Source organism: Phascolarctos cinereus, unplaced genomic scaffold (assembly GCF_003287225.1).
Source record: "Phascolarctos cinereus isolate Bilbo 61053 unplaced genomic scaffold, phaCin_HiC Scaffold_7;HRSCAF=346, whole genome shotgun sequence".
Classification (NCBI taxonomy): Eukaryota; Metazoa; Chordata; class Mammalia; order Diprotodontia; family Phascolarctidae; genus Phascolarctos; species Phascolarctos cinereus.
This window is the reverse complement of record NW_027556180.1, coordinates 85796902-85820319: the sequence shown is the minus strand read 5'-3', so window position 1 is coordinate 85820319 and position 23418 is coordinate 85796902. Positions and strand designations below refer to the sequence as shown.

At 40.3% G+C, this 23418-nt stretch overlaps 1 protein-coding gene across 1 annotated transcript in view; it reads left to right on the top strand.

Annotated features, from left to right (window-relative positions):
* Positions 1-2622: 2622 nt before the first annotated feature.
* The window catches only part of KIAA2012 (KIAA2012 ortholog), a 162921-nt gene continuing 142125 nt past the window's right edge, over positions 2623-23418 (top strand). The window contains 2 exon segments of the mRNA XM_078147661.1: positions 2623-2967; positions 4458-4727. Of these exon segments, the coding sequence (XP_078003787.1) occupies positions 2881-2967; positions 4458-4727 (357 nt within the window). The 5' untranslated portion in view covers positions 2623-2880.

Sequence of the window (23418 nt, the reverse complement as noted above, 5' to 3'; positions counted from 1 at the left end):
AGCATTTAAGACTTACTTGAGTCTAAGTATTGTCTTTTTCAGCCTCCATCTCCTCTCCCTCTTTCTTTTCTTTATTTTTCTTCCCCTTTTCTTGTAACAGATGGAGCCCCCTAAGATAGCTACAATAGGTTCAAGTCAATATGTGGGAATACTTCCTGTCGAGAACTGCACTTCACCATCCCCCACCAATGTGTTTGCTTTTCTTTTTTAATAGCCAGAGGTCAAAACTAATTCAATGAAAAGTCATTTAATAAAAAATAGTAAAATGGGGTTTTTTTAAAGTATCAATGGAACATCTTCCTCCCATAATAAATAAACCTGGAGTACTTCCCCACAAAAATACACATCCTTAGTGGAAAGAAGGAGCAGACACAGGGATCATGTGTGAGGTATATACATATAAAGAACAGGTATGGCCAGAGAACACACAAATGAACCAGGGTAAAGAACACACACGACCAGAGATACATGTAGAGAATCACCTCTTGCCTCTGACACCACAGGACCACTCATCTGTGTTGTCATTGCACTGCCCTTTCTGAGCCTACTCCACACTGAGCCTGCAGTCTCTACTGGCCATTGATCTGATGATCTCATTGTGGCTGCTGAGCACATCATCTCTGCTGGTCATTGCTCCTTGCTATCAGCTTCTGGGCCTCATCTTTTCAGGACCACCTACCCGCCAACTCTCTAGCTTTGCCAGTTCTGGGTGGCTAAGCCTCTTAAGGACAGGCAAATAGTTCTAACATAACTAACAAACTAGCTAGCTAACACCAAAAGTCAAGCAGAATGCCCCCGGGTTAAGTTTTTCAGCTCCCATATCTAGGACAATGATCACATTCCTCTGAATCAGACAGCTATCTAACTTAAGGTTAGAAATCCCTAGGTTCCCCTTTGGCTTAACATTCAAATAAGTTTAACAAAAACTAGGCTTGAGCTAGAACAAAAGGTAAAGGAAAAGGCCCGATCTCATGGAAAGAGGGAGCGTGACACAGTAGGTAGGACATTTGAGCTTTGGAATCAGAGAACCTGGGTTCAAATCACATCACTGTTATTTATTACCTGCGTGACCTTGGACAAGTTACTTAACCCAGTATTTAGCACTGTGCCTGGCACATCAGTAGGTATTTAATAAATGTTGATTGAGGTGAATTGAATGACCCTTTCTGGAATTTAGCTCATTTTTTTTTTGGTGGGGGGAGCTTTTTGGTGAGGCAATTGGGGTTAAGGGACTTGCCCAGGGACACACAGCTAGTAAGTGTCAAGTGTCTGAGGCCAGATTTGCACTTGAGTCCTCCTGACTCCAAGGCCAGAACTCTATTCACTTCGCCACCTAGCTGCCCCTGGAATTCCAAACTAGATGATATCTGAGGTCCCTTCCAGCTCTAAATCTATGGTCCTGTGATCTACCCTAATAGCCCAGATTCCTCCTTTATTAAATATACCCATCCGCATCAAAATCTTTTTGTTTTCCTTGTCCTTCTGCTTTATTCTTTTTTCCTTGTTTTCATATCCAAATCCATTCTTTTCTATAAAGCACAGAAATATGAAACATAAGATCATAGAGTCTAAAGTGGGGGTCCTCCAGTTCTCGATGTTCATTTTCCAGATGAAGAAAATGAAGGCTGGGAAAGTGAGTTTCTGCTCACGTCTCCTAATAACGCAGCACTGTGAACCAAGCTAGTTCGGTCTGCTCAGAAAGCTGGATGGTCCTCTACTGAGGCCTCATTTGTTTTGTCTGCTACCTACCGTTGTTTGTATAAAGCACATCAAGGCTGCCTTCTGTGAAAAGCCCCGTTTAAAATGAGCTTGAAAGTAAATAGGACTGTTGCCTGCTGTACACCTTTGTGAAAGTCGGCAGGGGGCACGCCTATAAGAAAGATGGGGGAAGGCCACTTACGGATGAGAGGTATGGGTGGTTTCAAGGGCCCGAGTGAGGGTACCACAAGTCCAGGGACCACACTTCACCTAAGTGACTTTTGTCCGCTCCCCTTTTGCTGTTTCCAGAGAGTCGAGGCAAATCAAGCAGCATTAATCACAAGCCTGTTAGCAACAACCTTGCCCCTAGAATAAAGAACATGGCTTTATAAGGGTATGAGCATGTTTGCAAAGGAATTTAGCAAAGCCATATACTCACCATGCACACCCCACACGTACACACCAGAGCCCCTGAAACAGTAACAAATGAAACTGAGTCCGTGCGTCCAGACTAGGGATACCAGAATCCAATCAAGAGAACCATCAAAGGGGCGGGGTTTGAACTAGGTGACCCGTGTAAAATTGTTATGAGCCAGTTAATGGTTAGTTGAGAGCAGCACACTCACATGCTGGGATTTGGGTGGGTCTATAAACGTAAGATGAGCTCTGTAAGAAGGGCTTGAAATTGGAGCCTGGCCCATTCAGTGTCCTTGCTCTCCCTTGGGGGAGCTCTCGGTTACTGTTTTGCTTTCCCATGCTGATTTAAGGGACTTAATTTCCCTTTGCTGCCATGGCAACTGGGAAACAACCTTTGTGCACAAAGAGGATGGTGGGTGTTTCATGAATCTCTGGATGCACGAATCCCGTAGCAAAGCAACCAGCTCAGAACATCAACAAGTCCTTGTAGTAGGCAGGAGAGGAAGAGTCTGTTGGGAGGGATGGAAGGTCTGGAACTGGAAGGCTCTGGGGAGTTCTTTTTCTGACAAAGACCCACACTGTATAAATTGTGGAGCAGGGTGTCATTAAGAAGCTGTTGTAAGAGGGGAAAAATGCATCTAATAAAAGGCCCAGTGTGTGAAGTCCTGGGCTCACTGCTGACCTAAGGAAACTTTAAGGTGTAAGCACTTTAGCCTTCCAGAGCAAGATGAATGGCTTCTGAAAAGAAGCGGCTGGCAATGAAACATGTTCACTCTCTCCCTTCTGAGCCGTGGAAATGGGCAAGTGGTCCAGAGCAAACAGAAGAGGCTGGAGGTCTTCTTGGAACCGGAGGTCAGTCCCACAGCTGTTAGCCTAGTTCATTTGGGGATGAGAGGAGAACAGACTGTCCTTTTGGTCTCCAGATTTCATGGTTCCTGGTGTGATGGTCATTCTTGTTCCTTTTCCTCTTTTCAGGAAAATGTGTGAGGTTATTTACTTTGCCTAGCAGAATGAGAGTTACCACAGGAGAGTTCCCCATCCACCTTCCCCAACCCACTCACCTGCTGTTGTCAGGTTAGTGCGGCTGGGCTAAGGAGCTGGAAATTAAGAGGATTTGGTCCAAGACCAGAATTTCCATATAGGACACTTCCAAGGATGTAGATAGATTGTGTTTTCAGAACAGGGTATGCTATTGTGTGTGCCAGTGCAACAATTTATGACATTCTCTGATATTCTGGGACTCTTGTGTCATAGCCAACATTTAATGCAGGTAACATTTTACAATAACAAATTTAAAATGGGGATGGAGATGGGGAGGTGATCAGATTCCTTGCTGGCCTGGAATTTTGTCAAATTAGATGCCACCAGAAAACAAATGAGACACTAGAGGGGCCTTGGAAAGTCTTGCGTCATAAAGAGATTTCAGTTGCAATGGTGTTCATTATATTGGCATTTGTCCTGTCTAGGCTTAGAAGCCCATGTTGTAGAGCACTTTCATGGTTGATGATAGTATATAGAGTCACCAACAAGATACATACAGAAGGCCTTTATTACATCCTATAGAGGCAAAATAGATACAGCTGTATAACTATAAATAGATAAATAGATAAAGCTATAAAACATCTGGAGGGTGTTTGGAGCTTCATTCTAGCTGGATGGTTAGAGATCACTTAGATCTCTAGTTAGAGATGGTGGTCAGAACGGAGAACTCTACTATTTAAACCTCCTGATGGTTGAGTCAGTTTCAAGTTACCAGCTGACCACTAAGCTAAAGAACTGGCTTATCAATGACCTTACATGAGGCTTGTAGCCCACATTTAGGGGATAGGGACAGGAATTGAATCTGTGATTTCACTGGTGTAGGGAACTCTCCAGGTGAGGAAACTTCTAGCAATGCAGGTCACCATCTCTGTGGCTTATGGGCTTAGAGAGTTTGCCTAGAGCATTGAGAAGTTAAGCAGTTCCCCCAAGATTACACAGCCAGTATTTGTCAGAGACAGAACTAGAATCCAGGTGTTCCTGCCTTCAAGGTCAGTTCTCTATCTACTACTCCATATTGCCTCTCAACCCACATTATTGCTACTAAAGTCTACTAGAATGAATAGCTCACTTAAAAGTTATGTGGGTTAGAATCTAGCTGTTCTGCCTACTAATTGTCAGCAGTAAGGAGCAACTTTGGTTATATGGATTATATTGAGACTTCTGATATTAGGCAAAGTTAACAAGAACAGATCAATGTCAGGAAAACATCAAACATTATACAAATGCATGCCCTCTGTGATGCTGTCCAAGATGGTTATTTAAAGAGGCTGTATCCTGGTGGTTGTTGCTTTTCTTTATAGGATTATTTGAACTGGACACCCCAAGACAAAGCCCTGATCAGCAAGCCCCAGGACAGGACACAAGTTACACGGGGATGCCTTCCTAAAACTTATAGCACCAGAAAGGGGGTCTTAATTCTTTACTCAGAAGACTTTGCGGAGCCATCATGGAAACAAAAAGAAAGAAAAAGAAGGCCCCGTCCCTACCATCGCCAAGGGAAGAAGTCAGGTTTTGTTCTGCAGACGCTCAAAGACCTGACAGCCGCCATATTGGCATATGGGAGTGAAAGGGTGAGTACAAACATTCTGCAGGTGTTCAGAAGGAGGTGTGCCAAAGGAAGAATTGGCAGATCCCAGGTATCATCCTAGCTCTGATGGTGACATCCTATGCAACCCCAGGCAACTCATTCATTTATTCTGAGTGTGATGGAAGGGAAAGAACACTGAACATGAAGTCAGAAGAACTACATTTGAATCCAAGCTTTGTCACTTGTTGGCCAGATGGCCTTGGGCAAATCACTCTTTGAATCTTTCTACTCTATAAAACATGGGTGCTAACACACATACTTCCATGGTACAAGACAAAGAGCAAATGCTGGGGGCAGCTAGGTGGTGCAGTGAATAGAGCACCGGCCCTGAAGTCAGGAGGACCTGAGTTCAAATCCAGCCTCAGACCAAACACTTGCACTTACTAGCTGTGTGACCCTGGGCAAGTCACTTAACCCCAACTGCCTAAAAAAAAAAGGCAAATACTGGGTTCAGATCCTACCTCTAACACCTACTACCTATGCCATTTTATTAACCTCCCTATGCCTCAGTTTCCTAATATGTAAAATGAGGAAGTCAGAATACTTGGATTCTGAGATCCTTTCCAGCTATGATGGAAGGGCCCCTTCCCCATAGGGTTGTTGCGAGGATCAAATAAGATACTGTAGGCATAACCCTCTGTAAACCTTAAGGCATGATTATTTACAAAATGCAGATAATGTTATCAACCCTCTTGGTAGATACTGCAGAGCTGTCATGAGATTCAAATGGGTTATATGTCAAATCTCTTTGAAAAAATATAAAGCATGAAATGACGCTACGTTCAGTAACAGAATCTTAGGACTAAAAGGAAACAGATTATCTAGCACTATGCAAAAGCAAGGCACCTATTCTGATGACTGTCTTTTTCACATGTCTTGAATCCTTCTTCTTTTTATTTCACGCCTCCCTTTCTCTGTTATACTTACTGTATACTTTTCCTCCAAGGGCCAGAACTATGACCCATGGGTGGAAGTTACAGGAAGGCAGCTTTTTTGATCAACCTAAGAAAGACCTTTTTAACATCTAGAGTTGTTCAATGATGGAATATGTTGCTTCATGGAGTAATTACTCTCTCCCTCCCTATTCCTGGGGGTATTCAAATGAAGGCTAGATGACCAACTGTCAGAGATGTTTGTAGGAGGTATTCCTGAATTGCGTAGAGAGCTAGATTAGCAACCTTGAAAACTCTTTCTAGGTCTATGATACTGCAAATATGCATCCAATATTTTCCCAGAGAGACTTCTGGAGGTCTCAGACCTCAGAGAGGGAGGAATAGGTGGGCTATGGTCACTCTCAGAAATTCTGACAGATAGCTTCATATTACATGAATTTACCTGCCCTGCTTGGTGGAGATTATCCAACTTTGTCCTGATTCCTTTACCTGTAAGCTTTACCTCATCTTTTATGCAAACAACAGATTAGCCAATGACTGTAAAGATAATTGGCAGCCAATTGATGAGGGCAGAGCAGGTACAAGCTGGGCTATCTTGCTCTCTGTTTTCCTTGGGTTAAATCCCAATTTGTAATTTGTTCTATTCATTTTGATAAAACTGTACAGCAGCCATGCTGGTGAGATGGATCCCTTTGAGATCCATAAGCTTTATACATAAAGCATCCATCACACACATTTCAGAGAGGTTGCAAAACAAGCATGTCTCAGTAAGTCTATGATATTCCTACATAATTCTAGTCTAACTATATCAAAGGAAATTTGCTTGCATGTACATAGAACACAAATATAAAGACATGCGTGTATTTTACAGATAAGGAGCTCATAAAAATATCCAAAAAGATATGAGTACATGAAGGCAATATTTAATTTAACCTTCAGGAATTTAAATATTGTAAGGACTTGGAACTTTTGATCAGAACTGTAACTAGGGCTGAACAACTGGAGTTTTGAACCAGGGTGCTAAAATTTAGATGGTGCTGACAGTGCTCTCAGTCCTAAAAGTTAGAAACAAACAGAACTCAGCAAAGATAATTAGTTAAAATGAGAAACTACCAGGTGGCACTGCTCCTTCCCCAGCAGCCACACAGGTGAGCTCTCCCCTAGCCTGGCATTCCCACTCCTTCCTACACTATGTCTACCTCAGAAGCCTTGCAGTATTCTGGAGTTTCCACCTCCTCCCCAGGCCAACTGAACCAAGAATTTGTTTCATGCCACTTACCTGAGGCACACAAATTGCTGGTCATGGCTCTGCTTGTAACATTCTCTGTCTATACACATTGTAACACCTGTGGGCTGAAAGAGTGCTTTTGGCTAAGAGAGGAGATTTCAGGCATTCTATTTTTTTTTAATTGTTTCACCATGCTTGCTGCTTATAAGGATTTTGCATTACTACATTGGGAAGGCAGGCACCAAGAAAGTAATGACAATATTGAGGAATAGAATAAGAACAGTAGGGAGCTACGAACTTGAACCATTTGATTAAAACAACTATAGGTTAGGGGAGGTAAGAAGAGAGAAAGCCAATTAACGTATGATGCTAAGGGAAACAGGAACGCCCAGAGATGACAAAAACTGATTGTCTTCCAAATAATGCTGCATGCTATTATTTCTTTGACCCCAAAATAAAGATCATCCACTAAAAGCACTAAAACCAAAATAATAGAACCAAAATGGTGGGGGGAGGTGCAGTGAGGGTGGTTAGAGGGGGCAGTAGGAAATACGTCAGCTCAGTGTGTAGTGGGGCTTAGGGAAAAATCTATAAAAGCTTAACTACTAATTAGGAAGACCTACATAACTTAGTCTCCACTCAAACCGGTGGGAAATGAGGTTGTCTCAAATAGGTGGCAATTAAAATTTTAAAGCATCCTACATCATCTTGAGTTCTATAAATGGATCTACTGAAATAGATGTGGCAACATGTCTGTGTTTGATAGCTCAATGCACACCTACTTCTTGACTTTTTTGACGACATAACTTCTTAATGAGTAGAGATAAATAAATGTTAAACCAAGAAGTTAGATGTCAAAGCTCTCAGGCTTTCAGGGAAAAAAAAACTGCAATGTCATTTTGTTGGCTGCTTTTTTTCCCCCCTAAACACAAACAACCATTTTCAAACATTCCTAAAATGAGCACCATCTTCTTGGGCCTTAGCTTCATGTAAACACAATACCGTGGGCGGCTTGTGGAGCAGTCAATAGAGTCATGGGCCTCGAGTTAGGCAGTCATTATTGTTTAGTCTTTTTTTCAGTTGTGTTCTACTCTTCATGACCCCATTTGGTGCTGTGCTGGCAAAGATACTGGAGTGGTCTGCCATTTCCTTCTCCAGCTCATTTTATAGATGAGGAAATTGAGGCAAACAGGATTAAGTGACTTACCCAGGGTCACACAATTAGTAAGTATCTGTGGCCAGATTTGAACCCTGCTCTTCCTGACTCCAGGAAGACACTCTGCCAGCTGTGCCGCCTAGTTTAAATACCTCCGCCTATACTTATTAGCTGTGTGACCCTGAGCAAGTTACTTAACCTCTGTTTGCCTCAGTTTCTTCAGCTGTAAAATGGGGATAATAATAGTACCTACCTCTCAGGATTGCAGTGAAGATGAAATTAGATAGTGTTTGTAAAAAAGAAAAAAAGCACTTAGCACAGTGCCTGGTGCATAGCAGGCACTATTTGAATGTGTATTTCCTTCCCTTATTCCCTCTGGTATGTCTAGAACATGAACAACCTGAAAATTTAAATAACCAGAATTTTTTTACAGTACTCTCTATTGATAACATATAAAAGTATGCACCTGAGGCACTGTAGGATCCCAAATGTACCTTATGAATCATCAAAGAGATTAAATTATGATCAGTATAATTTAAGTGTTGTGTTTTATTGTATTGTAATACTTGGGAAATTGGCAATCTGGTGATATTGGTGTGGTAAGTTTCATTAGACCAGAATATCCATGTAACCCAAATACCTTATTTTTTAACCATAACAGCAAAAAGTGATTTACTGTAAATTATTTAAGCTTCAGTACTATTAATGTTGCCTTTATCTTTTGTCTCATTATACTGACAGCACTTTTCCCACCTCTCCTAATTTATACTGTCACATCCACTGTACGCTCTCTGAATATCTCAGTTCTTTAAAAGTTTACCTGTTCATTCCAAGAACAACAAAGCGACAGGATTTCAGAGTTGGAAGAAACCTCAAAACTACTGCGGAGCAATATTTCACCCATCTTGTACCTGCGAAATTGATTTTTTGAATCTGAGTGTAGGACTTTACATTTATCTCTACTAATTTTCATCTTATTTGACTAAACCTTAATGTTTCTAGCTTGTCCAATCTTTTCTAATTCTGATTGTCATGCAGTGTATTGGTTATCTTTCCTTTGTGACTTCTGCAAATCCAATAAACAAGCTAGCTATACCTTTATCCAAGTCATTGACAAAAATGTTAAGTGGCATGGGGTCAAGCACAAATTCACAGGGCACCGGTACTGACTACATTTACTCTCATCTAGCCCATATCTCTCCCTCTAGTCCACAAGGGTCTTCTTCATGCTCAACACAAAAAGACAATGGTGAGACTTTGCATCTCAGGTATTTGTATCTTTAATAGCTAACATTTATATAGTGCTTTAGGGTTTGCAAAATGATTTACAAATATTATTTAATTTATCTTTACAACTCTGGGAGGTAGGTACTATTAACATCCCTCTTTTATAGACAAGGAAACTGAGGCAAACAGCTGCTAAGTGACTTGCCCAGGGTCACACAGCTAGTAAGTATCTGAGGTCAGATTTGAATTCAGGTTCTCTTGACATCATAGTTTCTTAGAACGTATTCTAGCAAAAAATGGAAGAGAAAGTGTCTTTCCTATAGATAATCATACATATGGGAGAGAGGATGTTTTTTAGGCTCCTGAAAATTAAACCTTGTTAAACATAGGGATAATTAGGCTTTTTGGAAAGAGATAATGGTGGCATATACACTAAATTATGGTTTTGGGAGGAAATATAGCTGGTACCAAATGATGCTTTCTGAGCATTACTAACTTACCCGATCTTCCAAAAGCTTACAGAAACAAGAGATCTCATACTTTCTCCCCTTCACACTCCTTTTCCAACTCTGCTTAGCTGGCTGCACTTATAGAACCCTTCTAGTCACACCTGAATCTCTACAGATGCAGCCACTACGGTGCATTTTTTTAAGGTGTGGCCTTTGTTGGGTACTTGCTAGTTCTAATGGCACCAGTCCTAGAGAAGTTGGTAGTCTCAATCAGCTGTATCCACAGCATAAGAAGTCTTGGAATATGATTGCATAGGAGTCTTAGAGCTCAGGTATTGGCAGCATGGTTCGGCAAGAACATTGCTATACACCTGAGAAACAAAGGGTACTTTTGCTTTTTTGTTCCAAAGTGTTTTTTAATTAACAGAAATCTATTTTATCTACTTCCCACATCCTCATCCCATTGAGAAAAAAAGAAAAGAAAAACAAATGCCTTTTTTTTACAAACATGCATAATCAAGCAAAATAAATTTCCTCACTAGCAATATTCAAATATATATACATATATAATATATATGATGTATGTATGTATGTATGTATGTATTTCTCATTCTGGACCCTAAGTCCATCACCTCCATGTCAGGAAGTAAATACCATCTTTCATCATTGATCCTTCAGAATCATAGATGCTCATTGCATTGATCATTGCTCTTGTCTTTACAGTCTTGTTATTGTACAAATTGTTCTCTTATTTCTCTTGTTGTTCTTCCAATTTCATTTGTCATCAGTTTATAAAAGTCTTCAAAATTGTTTGTTTTATAATGGTGATGTTATTTTATAAATTGTTCTCCTGGTTCCACTTGCTTCACTCTGTGCCAGTCCCTACACGTCTTTCCAGGTCTCTGAAATCATCCATTTCCTCATTTCTTATAGCACAATAGGATATATTCATATACCACAATTTATGCAGCCATTTCTTTTTTCCTGGATCACATTTTATTTTTTTAAATGATATTTTACTTTTCCCCAATTACACGTAAAAACAATTTTAACATTTGTGTTTTTTTTTTAATTTTGAGTTCCAAATTCTTTCCCTTCCTCCCTTACCTCCCCCCTTCCTGAGATGGTAAACAATCTGGTATAGGTTATACATGTACAATTATGTAAAACATATTTCCATATTAGTCATTTTGTGGAAGAAAACTTGAACCAAAAGAGAAACAGACAGACAGAGAGAGAGAGAGAGAGAAAAAAATGAAAAATAATATGCTTCATTCTGTATTCAGACTCCCTCAGTTCTTTCTCTGGAGGAGGATAGTATTTTTCATGATGAGTTCTTTGGGATTATCTTTGAGCATTGCTGAGAATAGCCAAATCATTCACAGTTACTCATTATACAATGTTGCTGTTACTGTGTATAATGTTCTCTTGGTTCTGCTCACTTCCCTCAGCATCAGTTCATATAAGTCTTTCCAGATTTTTCTGAAATCCACCTGCTCATCATTTCTTATAAGAAACCCAATAATATTCCATTACATTAGTATATCACAACTTGCTCATCCATTCCACAATTGATGGGCACCCCCCAATGTCCAATTCTTAGACAAAAAGAGCTGCTATAAATACTTTTATACAAATAGGTACTTTTCCCTTTGCAACCATTTCTTAATTGGTGGGCATTCCTTTAGTTTCCAGTTTTTTTGCCATCACAAAAAGCACTGGTATAAATATTTTTTGACATATGGGAACTTTTCTTCTTTCTTTGATCTCTTTTGTATATCGGCCTACCAGTGGTTAACCTGGGTCTCTGGCCATGAACTATTTAATAACCTTTTGTATATAGTTCCCAACTGCTTTCTAGAATGGTTGTACCCATTCCCAGGTCCACCAAGAATTTTATCATAGCTCATCCCCTTAAACAATTATCATTTTCTTTTTTTCTCATCTTTGCAAATCTCATGGTATAAGGTGGCATCTCAGAATTGAATTAATTTGTTTTTCTTGAATTGGGAGTAGTCATTTTTTCATGTGGCTATATATAGCCTGGGTTTCTTCTCTTAAGAACTATCTGTTTAAGGCAATTTTCAGACGAAGAAATTAAAGCTATCTATAGTCATATGAAAAAATGTACTAAATCACTATTGATTAGAGAAATGCAAATCAAAATGACTCTGAGGTACCACATTACACCTATCAGATTGGCTAACATGATAAAACAGGAAAATGATAAATGTTGGAGAAGATGTGGGAAAATTGGAACACTAATGCATTGTTGGTGGAGTTGTGAAATGATCCAACCATTTTGGAGAGCAATTTGGAACTATGCCCAAAGGGCTATAAAAATGTGCATACCCTTTGACCTAGCAATAGCACTTCTAGGGCTATATCCCAAAGAGATCATAAAAGTGGGGAAAAGGACACATATGTACAAAATTATTTATGGCAGCTCTTTCTGTGGTGGCAAAGAATTGGAAATTGAGAGGATGACCATCAACCGGGGAAAGTTGTGGTATATGAATGTAATGGAATACTATTGTGCTATAAGAAATGATGAGCAACCGGACTTGAGAAAAACCTGGAAAGACTTATATGGACTGATGCTGAGTAAAATGAGCAGAACCAGGAGAACATTGTACACAGTAACAGCCATATTGTACAATGAATAATTTTAATAGACTTAGCTCTTCTCAGCAATGCAATGATCTAAGACATCTCCAAAAGTCTAATGATGCAAAATGCTATACACATCCAGAAAAAGAACCATGGAGTCTGAATGCAGATTGAAGCATACTATTTGCTCTTTTTTTTCCTTCTGTTTTGTTGTTTCTTCTTTCTTGTGGTTCCTCCTATTGATTCTAATTCTTCTTTACAACATGACTAATGTGAAAATTAACAAAGAACTACCTGTTTATATCCTTAGACCACTTATCAGTTGAGGAATGTCTATTATTTCTAGAGGCAGGAGGATATAGTGGAAAGGATGCTAGACTTTCAGGAAGTACCAGGTCTGAATCCTGCCTCAGACACTAACTAATACGACCAATCTCTTTCACCCTCAGTTTCCCCATCTGTAGAACTTAAGTCAGAGCTGTTGGGAGGATAATGCATATAAAGCACTTTGCAAACCTTAAATCCTCTCTAATAATCCTCCTAGTATAATTTGGTAAACTCTGTATCACAAGAGCCGAAAGTTATGAGTTGAAAGGATCTCAAAAAGAGTCAGGCAGGCAGCACAATGGATAGAGTACTGGATCTGGAGTCAAGAAAACCTGAGTTCAAGTGTGACCTCATATACTTAACTAGCTGTGTGACCCTGGGCAAGTCACCGCTATTTGCCTCAGTTTCCTCATCTGTAAAAGAGGCCTCCCAGATTTGTTGTGAGGATGAAATTAAATAATATTTGTAAAGCACTTCGCCAGCCTCAACACACTATATAAATAGTAGCTACTAAATTATTTTTATCCACTTAGTCCAACATGCTCATTTCTTTAAAGGCTGAGTCTCCCAATCTTGCCCAGGCTAAAAATGTAGGGGCTACTCACAGCCTGGTCCCACTCTGATCAGCATGAGATCTTTTACCTGCTCTGACTCCCTCCCTGCCCAGCTTGCCCCTCCCTGGCAACCAGGCTTATCAATGCTGAACTAAGTGTGGATACCTGATCACTCCAGGCCAGTGCAGCTCAAGAGATCTGCCAGCTTCAGTCATTCCTGTAGGAGGAATCAGGTATGGGCTGCCACATTCATACCTCTTCGTTTTACAAATAGAAAAACTTCAGCCCAGAGAAATGAAGCTACTCTCTCAATGTCACACAGGTGATTGTCAGAGGAAGAATTCAAACCCCAGGTCTTCTGATTCTAAATCGAGAAGTCTTTCCACTAGACCAATTTGGCTGCCCTTCTTCAACCCCTGGCCTAGCCATTTACCTTGTGACTCAAGGACAAGAAGTCAGCTAGTTTCCTGTTGCTTTTTTTTTTCTTAAGAGGTCAGGTAATAGCCATGCCTTTGATTCTTTAGTGGGAACATGAGCCCTCCCAAGTCTTTCAATGCTGCCAGCTGCTGGGTCTTTCTAAAATCAACATTGCTTCAGGTGCCAGGGAGGGTTAGTTTTCAACCCTTTAGCACTTGGCTAGTGTGGTCAAGAGAGTCATTGAGGTCAGGCACCTCCCAAGTCAGCAGGATCCTGGGAGCCATTCATTACACCTGGCGTTCAGAAAGTCGGACAGGTCCGTACAGGCCAGCTGTTAAATGGAGCACGTGGTGTGGGAGTTTGGATAATGGGCTGCTCTGTGCACACTAATTAGTCATTTCAGTAGAAACTAGAAGCCAAAAGTTGATTGGCAAACAGCACAATAGCAGGTTTGAGCAATCGGAATCGAATCCACAGCCAATACCTCCTCTCCTGGCGTTGTTTACTTCCCTGTTTCAGAAACTGCCTTCCACGTTCCCTTCTGTCTTCCAGTTTTTCTCTTGCTTTTTCTTTTAGGGTTGGAGAGTGGGGGAAGAAGTTAAGTTTGAGAGCAGAAGGAAACTGATGCTGAAGACTTTATTTTCACCAAGGAAGGAATGGTTGTTACAGCAGAAATGATGGGAACCTTTTGGGGAAGTAATTGTTCCATTTCAGCATTCACAATAGAAAAGGAAAAGAAAGCCAGGAATGGCCTGAACCACACCCCAGATTTTTGGAGAGCAGATTTCAAAGGGTTCAGAGAAAGGATAAGTAAGATTCCCATAGACAAAAATTCTTCGTCTCAAGAGAGAAGGGAAGTTCTACAGATAGAAATTGTTGTAAGGAAGCTCAAAGCTGACCACAGATGCATGATATGGAGGGGAGGGGAAGAGAGAAATAATTCCAGAGGGGGGAAGAAAAGGAGAATTGTTTAAAGAGACTCATGTGGCTACACAGAGAACTCATTAACCAACTTAGGTTTGAAAAAAAAACATAAAGTTTTCTCATTTGTAAAATGGGGGATAACAGCACCCTTCTACCTCCCAGGGTTGTTGTGAGTATCAAATGAGATGATAATTGTAAAACATAAGTATTTTAGCACTATGCCTGGCACATAATAACTGCTATAGGTGGCAAGGTGGATAAAGCACTGGACCTGGGAATCAGGAAGACCTGAGTTCAAATCCAGGTTCAGACATTTACTAGCTGTGTGAGCCTGGGCATGTCACTTAACCCCTATTTACCTCAGTTCCTCATCTGTAAAATGGGGACATACTGGAGAAGGAACCACTCCAATACTTTGACAAAAAAAACAAAACCAAACCCAAACCCATGGACTATGTCCACGGGGTCATGAAGAGTTGGATACAGCTGAATGACCAAATAATAATATTACTACTACTACTACTACTTATACTACTACTACTACTACTACCACTACTACTACTACTACTACCACCACTACTACTACTACTACTATTACTACCACTACCACTATTACTACTACTACCACTACTACCACTACTGCTATTATAGTAGAGAGAAGCAAGGACAGGTAAATTGGTCCAATGAAATAAAATAAAATAAAAGAGCTCCAAAGCTCTGAGTAAGCTAAGATTGATAATTAATGCTAAACAATGAATAGTGTTGTTGTTGCTATGTTAGGGACAAGAGGATCAAAGAAGAACAGGGACTGCTGGCTGTAATGGAAGAGATTATGATAATGCATGAGAGGAAGAACACAGAGCTATCCAAATCTTATTTAGTTTGTGTTTTCTCTGACAACAATAATAAGCTTTGGACTACAAAGAATAGAACCAAAAAGAATGACCATTAAGGAGTTAAAACCTGAGATAAGTAAGGAGATAATAAAACAGCATCTAGTTGTCCTTGGTGAGTTCATATTACTAGGCTCAAAAGAACTATGTCCTATGGCTGGAAAAAAATCAGTGCGACTGTTGAGTCAATCATTGTCAATGGTCATCGATAAATCATGGATACTGGGAGAGGTAATACAGATAGAGGTGATGTGAAGAGATTGGTGATACAGGGACAGAGAAGGGCAAATGTCCTGATTTTCAAGCTAGGGAAGAGAATAAAGTCTACAAACTGTAAGCTTGTAAGCTCTTTGCTTCAATTACTCAGTAAAATTTTAGACTGTATTATTAAAGGGATGGTTTAATAAATGTCCAGAAAAGGAAGTAGTGATCACAGGAGTTAGCTAGCGTGACTGCATCAAAAACAGTTCTTGCCAGCCAAGCTCATTTCCTTTTTTGAAGGGGCTATTAGACTGGTAGGTCAGGTCAATGCTAAAGCTATAGTTTGCCTGCCTAATTTACCAGCATTGGATAAATTGTACAAAATAGCTCTTATGCTCATAGTATGGGCAAGATGGAATCATGAAAGCACCATGAGGTAGTCTTAGAATTGGTTTGAATGACTGGATCCAAAAATCAGTCATAAGTGGTATCTTGAAAGGAACTCCCAGGTGAAGAAACCAGGATTTGTCCTCAGACCTAGGCTATTAGACATTTTTTATCAGATGATAAAGGTATAGGTGGCATGTTTCTCAAGTTTGCTGAGAAGGGAAAGCTGAAATAGATAATATGTTCAATGATTAAGACATGATACAAAAATATCTCTACCGTCTCTAGGATGATTTTTAAAAACTTTCATGGAGGAACTTCTTTTAAACATCATAATCATTTCCCCTCCCCCACTGAACTTTCCCTTGTAGTGGAGAAAAAAGGTTAAGCAAAACTGATCTTCCTCCTGACCCTGTTTGACAACATAGGCAACACTACTCATTCTCAATTCCCCGTCTTGATTCGGAAAGTAAGAATGTTTTATTTGTGTATTCTAAGGGACCAAGACTGATAACAGCAATTAAGCTAAATATCTTCTAGTGGTGGGTGTCTTCATTTCTTATAGGCATTGAGGTGATTTTTCTCCTAATTCTCCTTATTTCTCTCTGCATTGGTTCATACAAGTCTCCCCATGTTTCTCTGAATACATATACATAGGCATTGTTTCTTAAGGTACAACAGTATTTATTCCATTACAACCAGGGGTGTTGTGAGGCTCAAATGAAACAATGGATACAAAGCTAACCTTACAAACTAAAGCACTCTGTTGTTGTCCAGTCATTTCTGACTCTTCATGAGAAGATGAAATGAAATGGGGTCTTCATGACCCCATTTGGGGTTTTCTTGACAAAGATACTCTAGTGGTTTGCCATTCCCTTCTCCAGCTCATTTTACAGTGGAAGAAACTGAGAATGACAGAATTAAGTGACTTGCCCAGGGTCGCACAGCTAGTAAATGTCCGAGGTCACATTTGAACTCAGGTCTTCCTGACTCCAGGCCTGGAATCTATCCACTGATTCACCTAGCTGCCCAAAGCAAGATATAAATTTCAGTTATGATTATTACTATTAGCCTATAGTCACCAGGCCTTCAGTCTAGTGATTTCTTCATTCTCTGAGCTTTCTACTGTTCTGCTGACCTCAAGCAATGTAAATAGAGCCATATAGGGCTGTGCTAGTAAATGTTTCACAACCAGGTACTCCTTTCTCCCCCCAAAAAATATGTTTACACACCCATTTTTAAGTTTGCTCTGCATTACTAACACTTACTTAAATTGAGACAATTAACAAAACAATAAATCAAGCCCTGATTTGTAGTGGTTGTCACTTTCTGAAATTTAAATGGTCACAATGAAAATTTAATAATCCTCTCTTGCAAAGGGGTTAGAGCTGGCTCCAGCACACCCTATAGGACAGTTTGTTCAGTCATTCTCCAATTGATGAGAACCTACTCTGTTTCCAAATATTTTTTATTACCACAAAACTGCTTTAATAAATATTTTCATATATCTGGGATCTGTCTTTGAGCTGGTAGCACACTAGATAAAGAGGCCTGTTGGGCCTGGAGTCAGGAAGACCTGAGTTCCAATCTGGCCTCAAATACTTCCTATTTATGTGACCGTAGGCAAGTCACTTAACTTCTGTGTCAGTTTCCTCAACTGTAAAATGGGAATAATAATAACAATAATAATGGCATCTATCTTACCGGATTGTTGTATGGATCAAATGAGATAATATTTGTAAAAAGCTAGTTAATATAGTGCCTAGCATATAATAGGTCCTATATAAACAGCTTAGGGAATTTTCCTGCATAATTCCAAATAAATTTCCAAAATGATTGGACCAGTTCACAGCTGCAACAGGGTATTAGTGTGCATGTCTTAACGTGGCTCCTCCCACACTTTTCATATTTTATCATATAAGATGAAATTTAACATGGATAAATATAGTCTTACACTTGGGATCAAAAAAAATGAAAAAAGTATTCCAGGTTTTATGGTCCCACAAGGATAATATGAGTCAACAATGTGATATTTCAGGCAAAAAAAGAAAAGAAGTAATGTGATCAGTCTGCATTAAGAGATCTAGTTTTCAAGATCTGGGAGGTGATTAGCAGTAGTCCTGCTGTATTCTGCCTGGTCAGGCCACATCTGGGGTATCTTGTTCAGTTTGGGGCACCATATTTTAGGAAGGGCCTTGACAAGCTGGAGATCAGCCAGAGGCTACCTGGATGATCATGCCTTATGAGGATTGATAGAAAGAACTGGGAATATTTGTCCTGGAGAAAAGAAGATATTTGGAAATATGATCACTGACTAAGAATTTTAAGGACTGTCATATGACTAAGGCAACTAACAGCCCGGGATGCTTATTGGTGGCCACACATACATAATAAAGCAAGAATGTGGGACAGGAAGAAAATAATGAATTTTTCTCTTAACTTAACTTTTGCACGTGCTCAGATTTATTTGTAAGGCAAGACCCAAAGGGCTTGGGAGGCCTGAAGAAAATCATGGCATTCCAGACCCAAAAAGCCCTCTGTGGTTTATTGGAAGGAAGCCCTGAAATTAATTTGAGGGGGCTGCATGTTGGCAATTCAATCACACTGACCCTCCCCCTCTGCATTATTTCTCTCCATGCTTACTCTTCTTCCTGATGGCGTGTGTATTTGTGGGAGAGTATAACCCAGATTTATGAAGGAAAGTTCCATTGCTACTTTTGTAATTATACTATTTCATAAAATGTCTTTGCATTAAGATAACTGTGTCCTTTGGAAGACTAGAAAAAAAGTATTATTGTTGTTGTTCAGTCTTCATTTTTTGAAAAGACCAATGACATCACTAGGGTGATGTCTTGACTTGCGAGTAAATTCAATTTAAGTGAAGCAGAGCTTTGAAACGTCATCAGCTTCACTCCAGAGGCATCACAGTCCAGTGGCAAGACAGAAGTCAAGACAACTGGCACATTGGTGGGGAGTAAGTAGTGAGCTATTCTGACTGTACTTAAGTGCAAAGAGGATCTTAAATATGGAATGTGGTTATTCTGGGGACCTCAAGTGTGAGACAGGGAAGCCTCCAGTGCTCCGTGGAATTATATATGTCATAGAGCTTAGGTTGCAGAGAGGCAGCTTTAGGCTTGATGTATGGGAAAATTTCTTATTAGTTCTATCTAAAAGTGGAATAAGATACCTCGGAATGTTGTGGGTTCCCCCCACTGGAAGTTTTAAAGCAAAGTCTGGATAAGCTACTCGTTAGGTAGCTTGTAAAGGGGATTCTTATATTCTTTTTTCTGGCACAGGGAAGGCCCCTTTCCAACTGTAAAATTTTTCATGCAAGTTAATGAATGTTGTTGTCATTCAGCCATTTCAGTCATGTCTAACTCTTCATGACCCCACTTGGGGCTTTCTTGGCAAAGATACTAGAGTGGTTTGCCATTTGCTTCTCCAGCTCATTTTACAAATGAGGAAACTGAGGCAAATGAGTTAACTGACTTGTCCAGAATCACACACCCTGTAAGTGTCTGAGGCCGATTTGAACTCAGGAAGATGAATCTTCCTGACCTCACGACACTCTGTCACCTAGCTGCAAGTTAGCAAATACATGAATTCAATTCTAAACGCTACAAACACTTAGAAATATTTTTATTTTTGCCTTTCGTCTTTCTATCACAGTCATTTTGCCTCCTCTCTTCAGAATGAACCCTCCCTTATGTAATTGACTTCTTGTGCAGCCCTAATCAACTCTCTGTTTCCTTTTGCCTCAGTGGATCCATCTTTTTAAAGGAGGATGATGAAATCGATCCCTTTAATATCTCAAAATTCACATGAAAAATTATTTTGAAAACCAACTGCCTACTGCATTTTGGCTACTGGATCTATCATTGCCACCTTCCACTCAGTATGTCCAAAACTAAATTCATCATCTTCCCCCTATAATCAGTTCTTCCTACGAATATTTCCATTTCTGTTCACACCATTATTTTCCAAGTCACTCAGGCTTAAAACCTCAGCTTCATCTTTCACTTCCATTTCCCTCCCCCACTCCAATCAGTTTATATATTCCTAACTCCACAATATCTATCACATCTGCTCCCTCTTTTCTACTTCTACAGCAACTATCCTAATTAAGGCTCTTGGCACCTCTCACCTGGACTATTCCAATAGTACAGTCTCCTCCTAACTGTACTTCCTGTTCCTAATCTCTTTCTTTCACAATGTCCATATAATTGACTAAATATAACATTCTGATTACAGCACTCTATTCAGAAACCACGGCCACTCATATCCAGTGGCCTCTGTGATCTGATTCCAATCCCCCTTTCAATGTTATCTTGTACTATTCTACCTCATGTAATTAAATTTTGGCCAAATTGTACACTTACCATATTATCTGCTTGGTCTGTTCTACTTTGGGATGGGCCATGCCTGCAATGCCCTCCTTACCTCCCTTCAAACACCACCTCATGTTTCTGCCTGTTTCAATACTTTCCTTCCTTCAAGGCCCAACTCACGTTCCACATATCCATGAAATCTTCACTGATTCCCCCAGACATCCATGAAGTCTTCTCTGATTCCCCCAGATAGAAAAATTTCTCTACCTAAATATCTCATAATATTTTGTGTGGACTTTGCCATAATCTCTCTAGCACTTGAATCAGAGCTGTATACATGTTATTCTTCCCTTCCCTGATTAAATTGTATATTCCTTAAGGATCTGTATCTTCTCTCATCTTTATATCCCTAGCACCTACCTCTGTACCTTTTACATAGTAGACACTAAATATATTTTCTGTTTTTGAATGAAATGGGGTTGGAAAATACTTCAGGAGGTCAATAGCAGTCTCCCACTTCAGGCAAAAGTACAACTGATGATCTCTAGCCCCCAGGAAAAGAGATTCCCCAAACTTTTCTTGGCAGTTAACTCTGCTGTTGCACAAGCTACCTACAATAAAGCTCTTTGCAACTATGCTGTGCTCCAGAAACACTAAATAATGAGAATAATAACAACAGAGGGCTTGCCTGAACCCATACAGTGTGTCATCCCCATCCTTAAACTGACAGAGGCCTCTCTGGAGTAGTGGTATCCTCACGCACTGGGGGAAAATGCCAGTTGAAGGATAAACAGGAGAAACAGCAATAGCGATATCTAGCAACTAGTCACCTATAGCTAGCAATATCACCAAGGCTTCTGTTTACAGGTTTGTATTTGGAAACAAGACAGCAAATTTTAAGGTCATTTTGAATCTACCACCACCACCCTCCTTTGCTGTTGTTACTTGCCCTTTGGAAAGGGCCGTGAGAATTCCTGCATTGGATTGGCTGTTTTTTCCAGTCTCTTCTTGCATCTCAATGGTACTGAGTACACACCTAGTACTATGTAAGCTGTCTAGACACTTGTCGAGGTTAATGCTCTGTACTGAGATCCCAAACATCCATGCAATTTAGACTTCTAGTGATCATAGCCAAGAGGCTTTCTCTGTTATCATTAATACTTATTATAGGGCTCTCCATAATCTTTTCATATTTATCTTATGTTACTCCTCTTCAAGCACCGAATTCATTCCCCAGTCCCTCCTAAAACTTCTCTCTTGCTCTCTCTCGACTCATTGCTCTGATTGCTACCTCTCCCACTCTTTGAATTGTATTTCTTTTTCTCCTGCTCTTGAATTTAAATCTAACCTTAGACACTGATCAGCTGTGTGACCTTGGGCATACCACCTAACTTGTGCCTGCCTCAGTTTCCTGAACTATAAAATGAAGATGACAATAGTATCTCCTTCACAGTGTCGTTGTGGGCATCAAGTGAGGTAATATGTGTAAAGTGCTTGGCACAGTGTCTGGGGTACAGTAGGTGCTTAATAAATGTTTGTTCCCTTCCTCCCTTCCCATACAAACCCTGTGCTCTCCTATTTCCATACCTTCACTCTCAATGTTTCTTATGCCTTAATGTCCTCTTACTTCTTTGCCTGTTAAGTTACTATTCAGCTTAAATGCTGTCTCTTCCCCAAAATCTTCTCTGATTCCCCCAGTGGGTCAGGGTCATCTCCCCGGGACCTTAATTTGTTCTCAAACTCTCTAATGTACTTACATGTAATTACATGCAATACTATATGTTATCTCTACCTGTGTTGGTGGCTTGTCTTTAATTAGGATCTTAGATTTAGAGCTAGACCTTAAAAGACCCTAGGTTGACCCCCTCATTTTACAGACAAGGAAAAAGATGCCTGGAGAAGTTAAATGCCTTGCAAGTTCACATAAGTAACAAGTCATTAGGTATTGTGGGTAAAATAAATAGTGCAAAACACAGCTCTTACATTTGGAAGAATTACAGTCTAAGTGGGAAGGAAGTATATGAATATCAAAGCTTTCATATTTAGCTTGGTAATGGTGGACCACAGTTTGAAGATAGGCCTGTGCTCAAGTATTCCTGAGCCCAGAGATAGAACTAATATTTATGATGCCAGAAGCAAAGCTAGTTAAATGTCACCAACCCCTCATCCCTCTCCCCACACCACCTCCTCCTGAACACATCTTTGCCTGAAGTTCCTGTATACCTCAGGGACACTTCTGGCTCCCCATACCCCTTCATTGGTATTCTCCATTCTCTAGGCTCATTACCCGGATTGCTGTTATCACCACTCTTGGAATTGCATTTCTTTTCCTCCTACTCCCCCACTTTTTATAGCATCTCAATCCACAATGGACACATGTAAGCTAAGGTCAAGACCATGCTTACCTACCCCTACACCCTCTATAACTCCACGTTAGAAGCTTTTAAGGTCTCTCATCAGCCTTTCCATGTTTGAAGAGTTTTGCGGCCTGAAAAGCAGGGTGATGTGGTAAATTGAGCGTCAGTCTTAGAGACAGGAGGATATGGGTTCAAATCCTGCTTTTGATACCCACTAGCTGTGTGAGGTCTTTTGGACCTCAGTTTTCTCATCGATAAAATGGAGATAATAAAACCTGTAGCACCTATCTCACAGGGTTGTCATGAGGATCAAATAAAATGATATACATAAAGTACTCTGCAAACTTTAAGGTACTGTGGAAATGTCAGTGATTATTCTGTGAGTGTGTGTATATTGGTGATAGAGTGGGATAAGATAGGACTGAGAAAGCCCTTCCATGTGATATGAGGAATCTCCCTGCCTGCACAGCAGACTTCAGGTTTTCAAAGGTCATAAACTCGGGGATCTTAGAGATCATCCAGTTGAGGGGTCTTTAACCTTTTCTGTGTCCTGGATCCCTTTGGGAGTCTGGGGGAGTCCAGTGCTTGACAGAGTGCCTCACACACAGTTGCTGTTTGTTCTCAAAGAGGACCACGACATCAAGGAGGTGGTGGTGCCGTGACATGCAAGTGAATTGGATTTAAGTGAGGAAGGGCTGTGCAAAGTCACCAGCCTCACTGTCT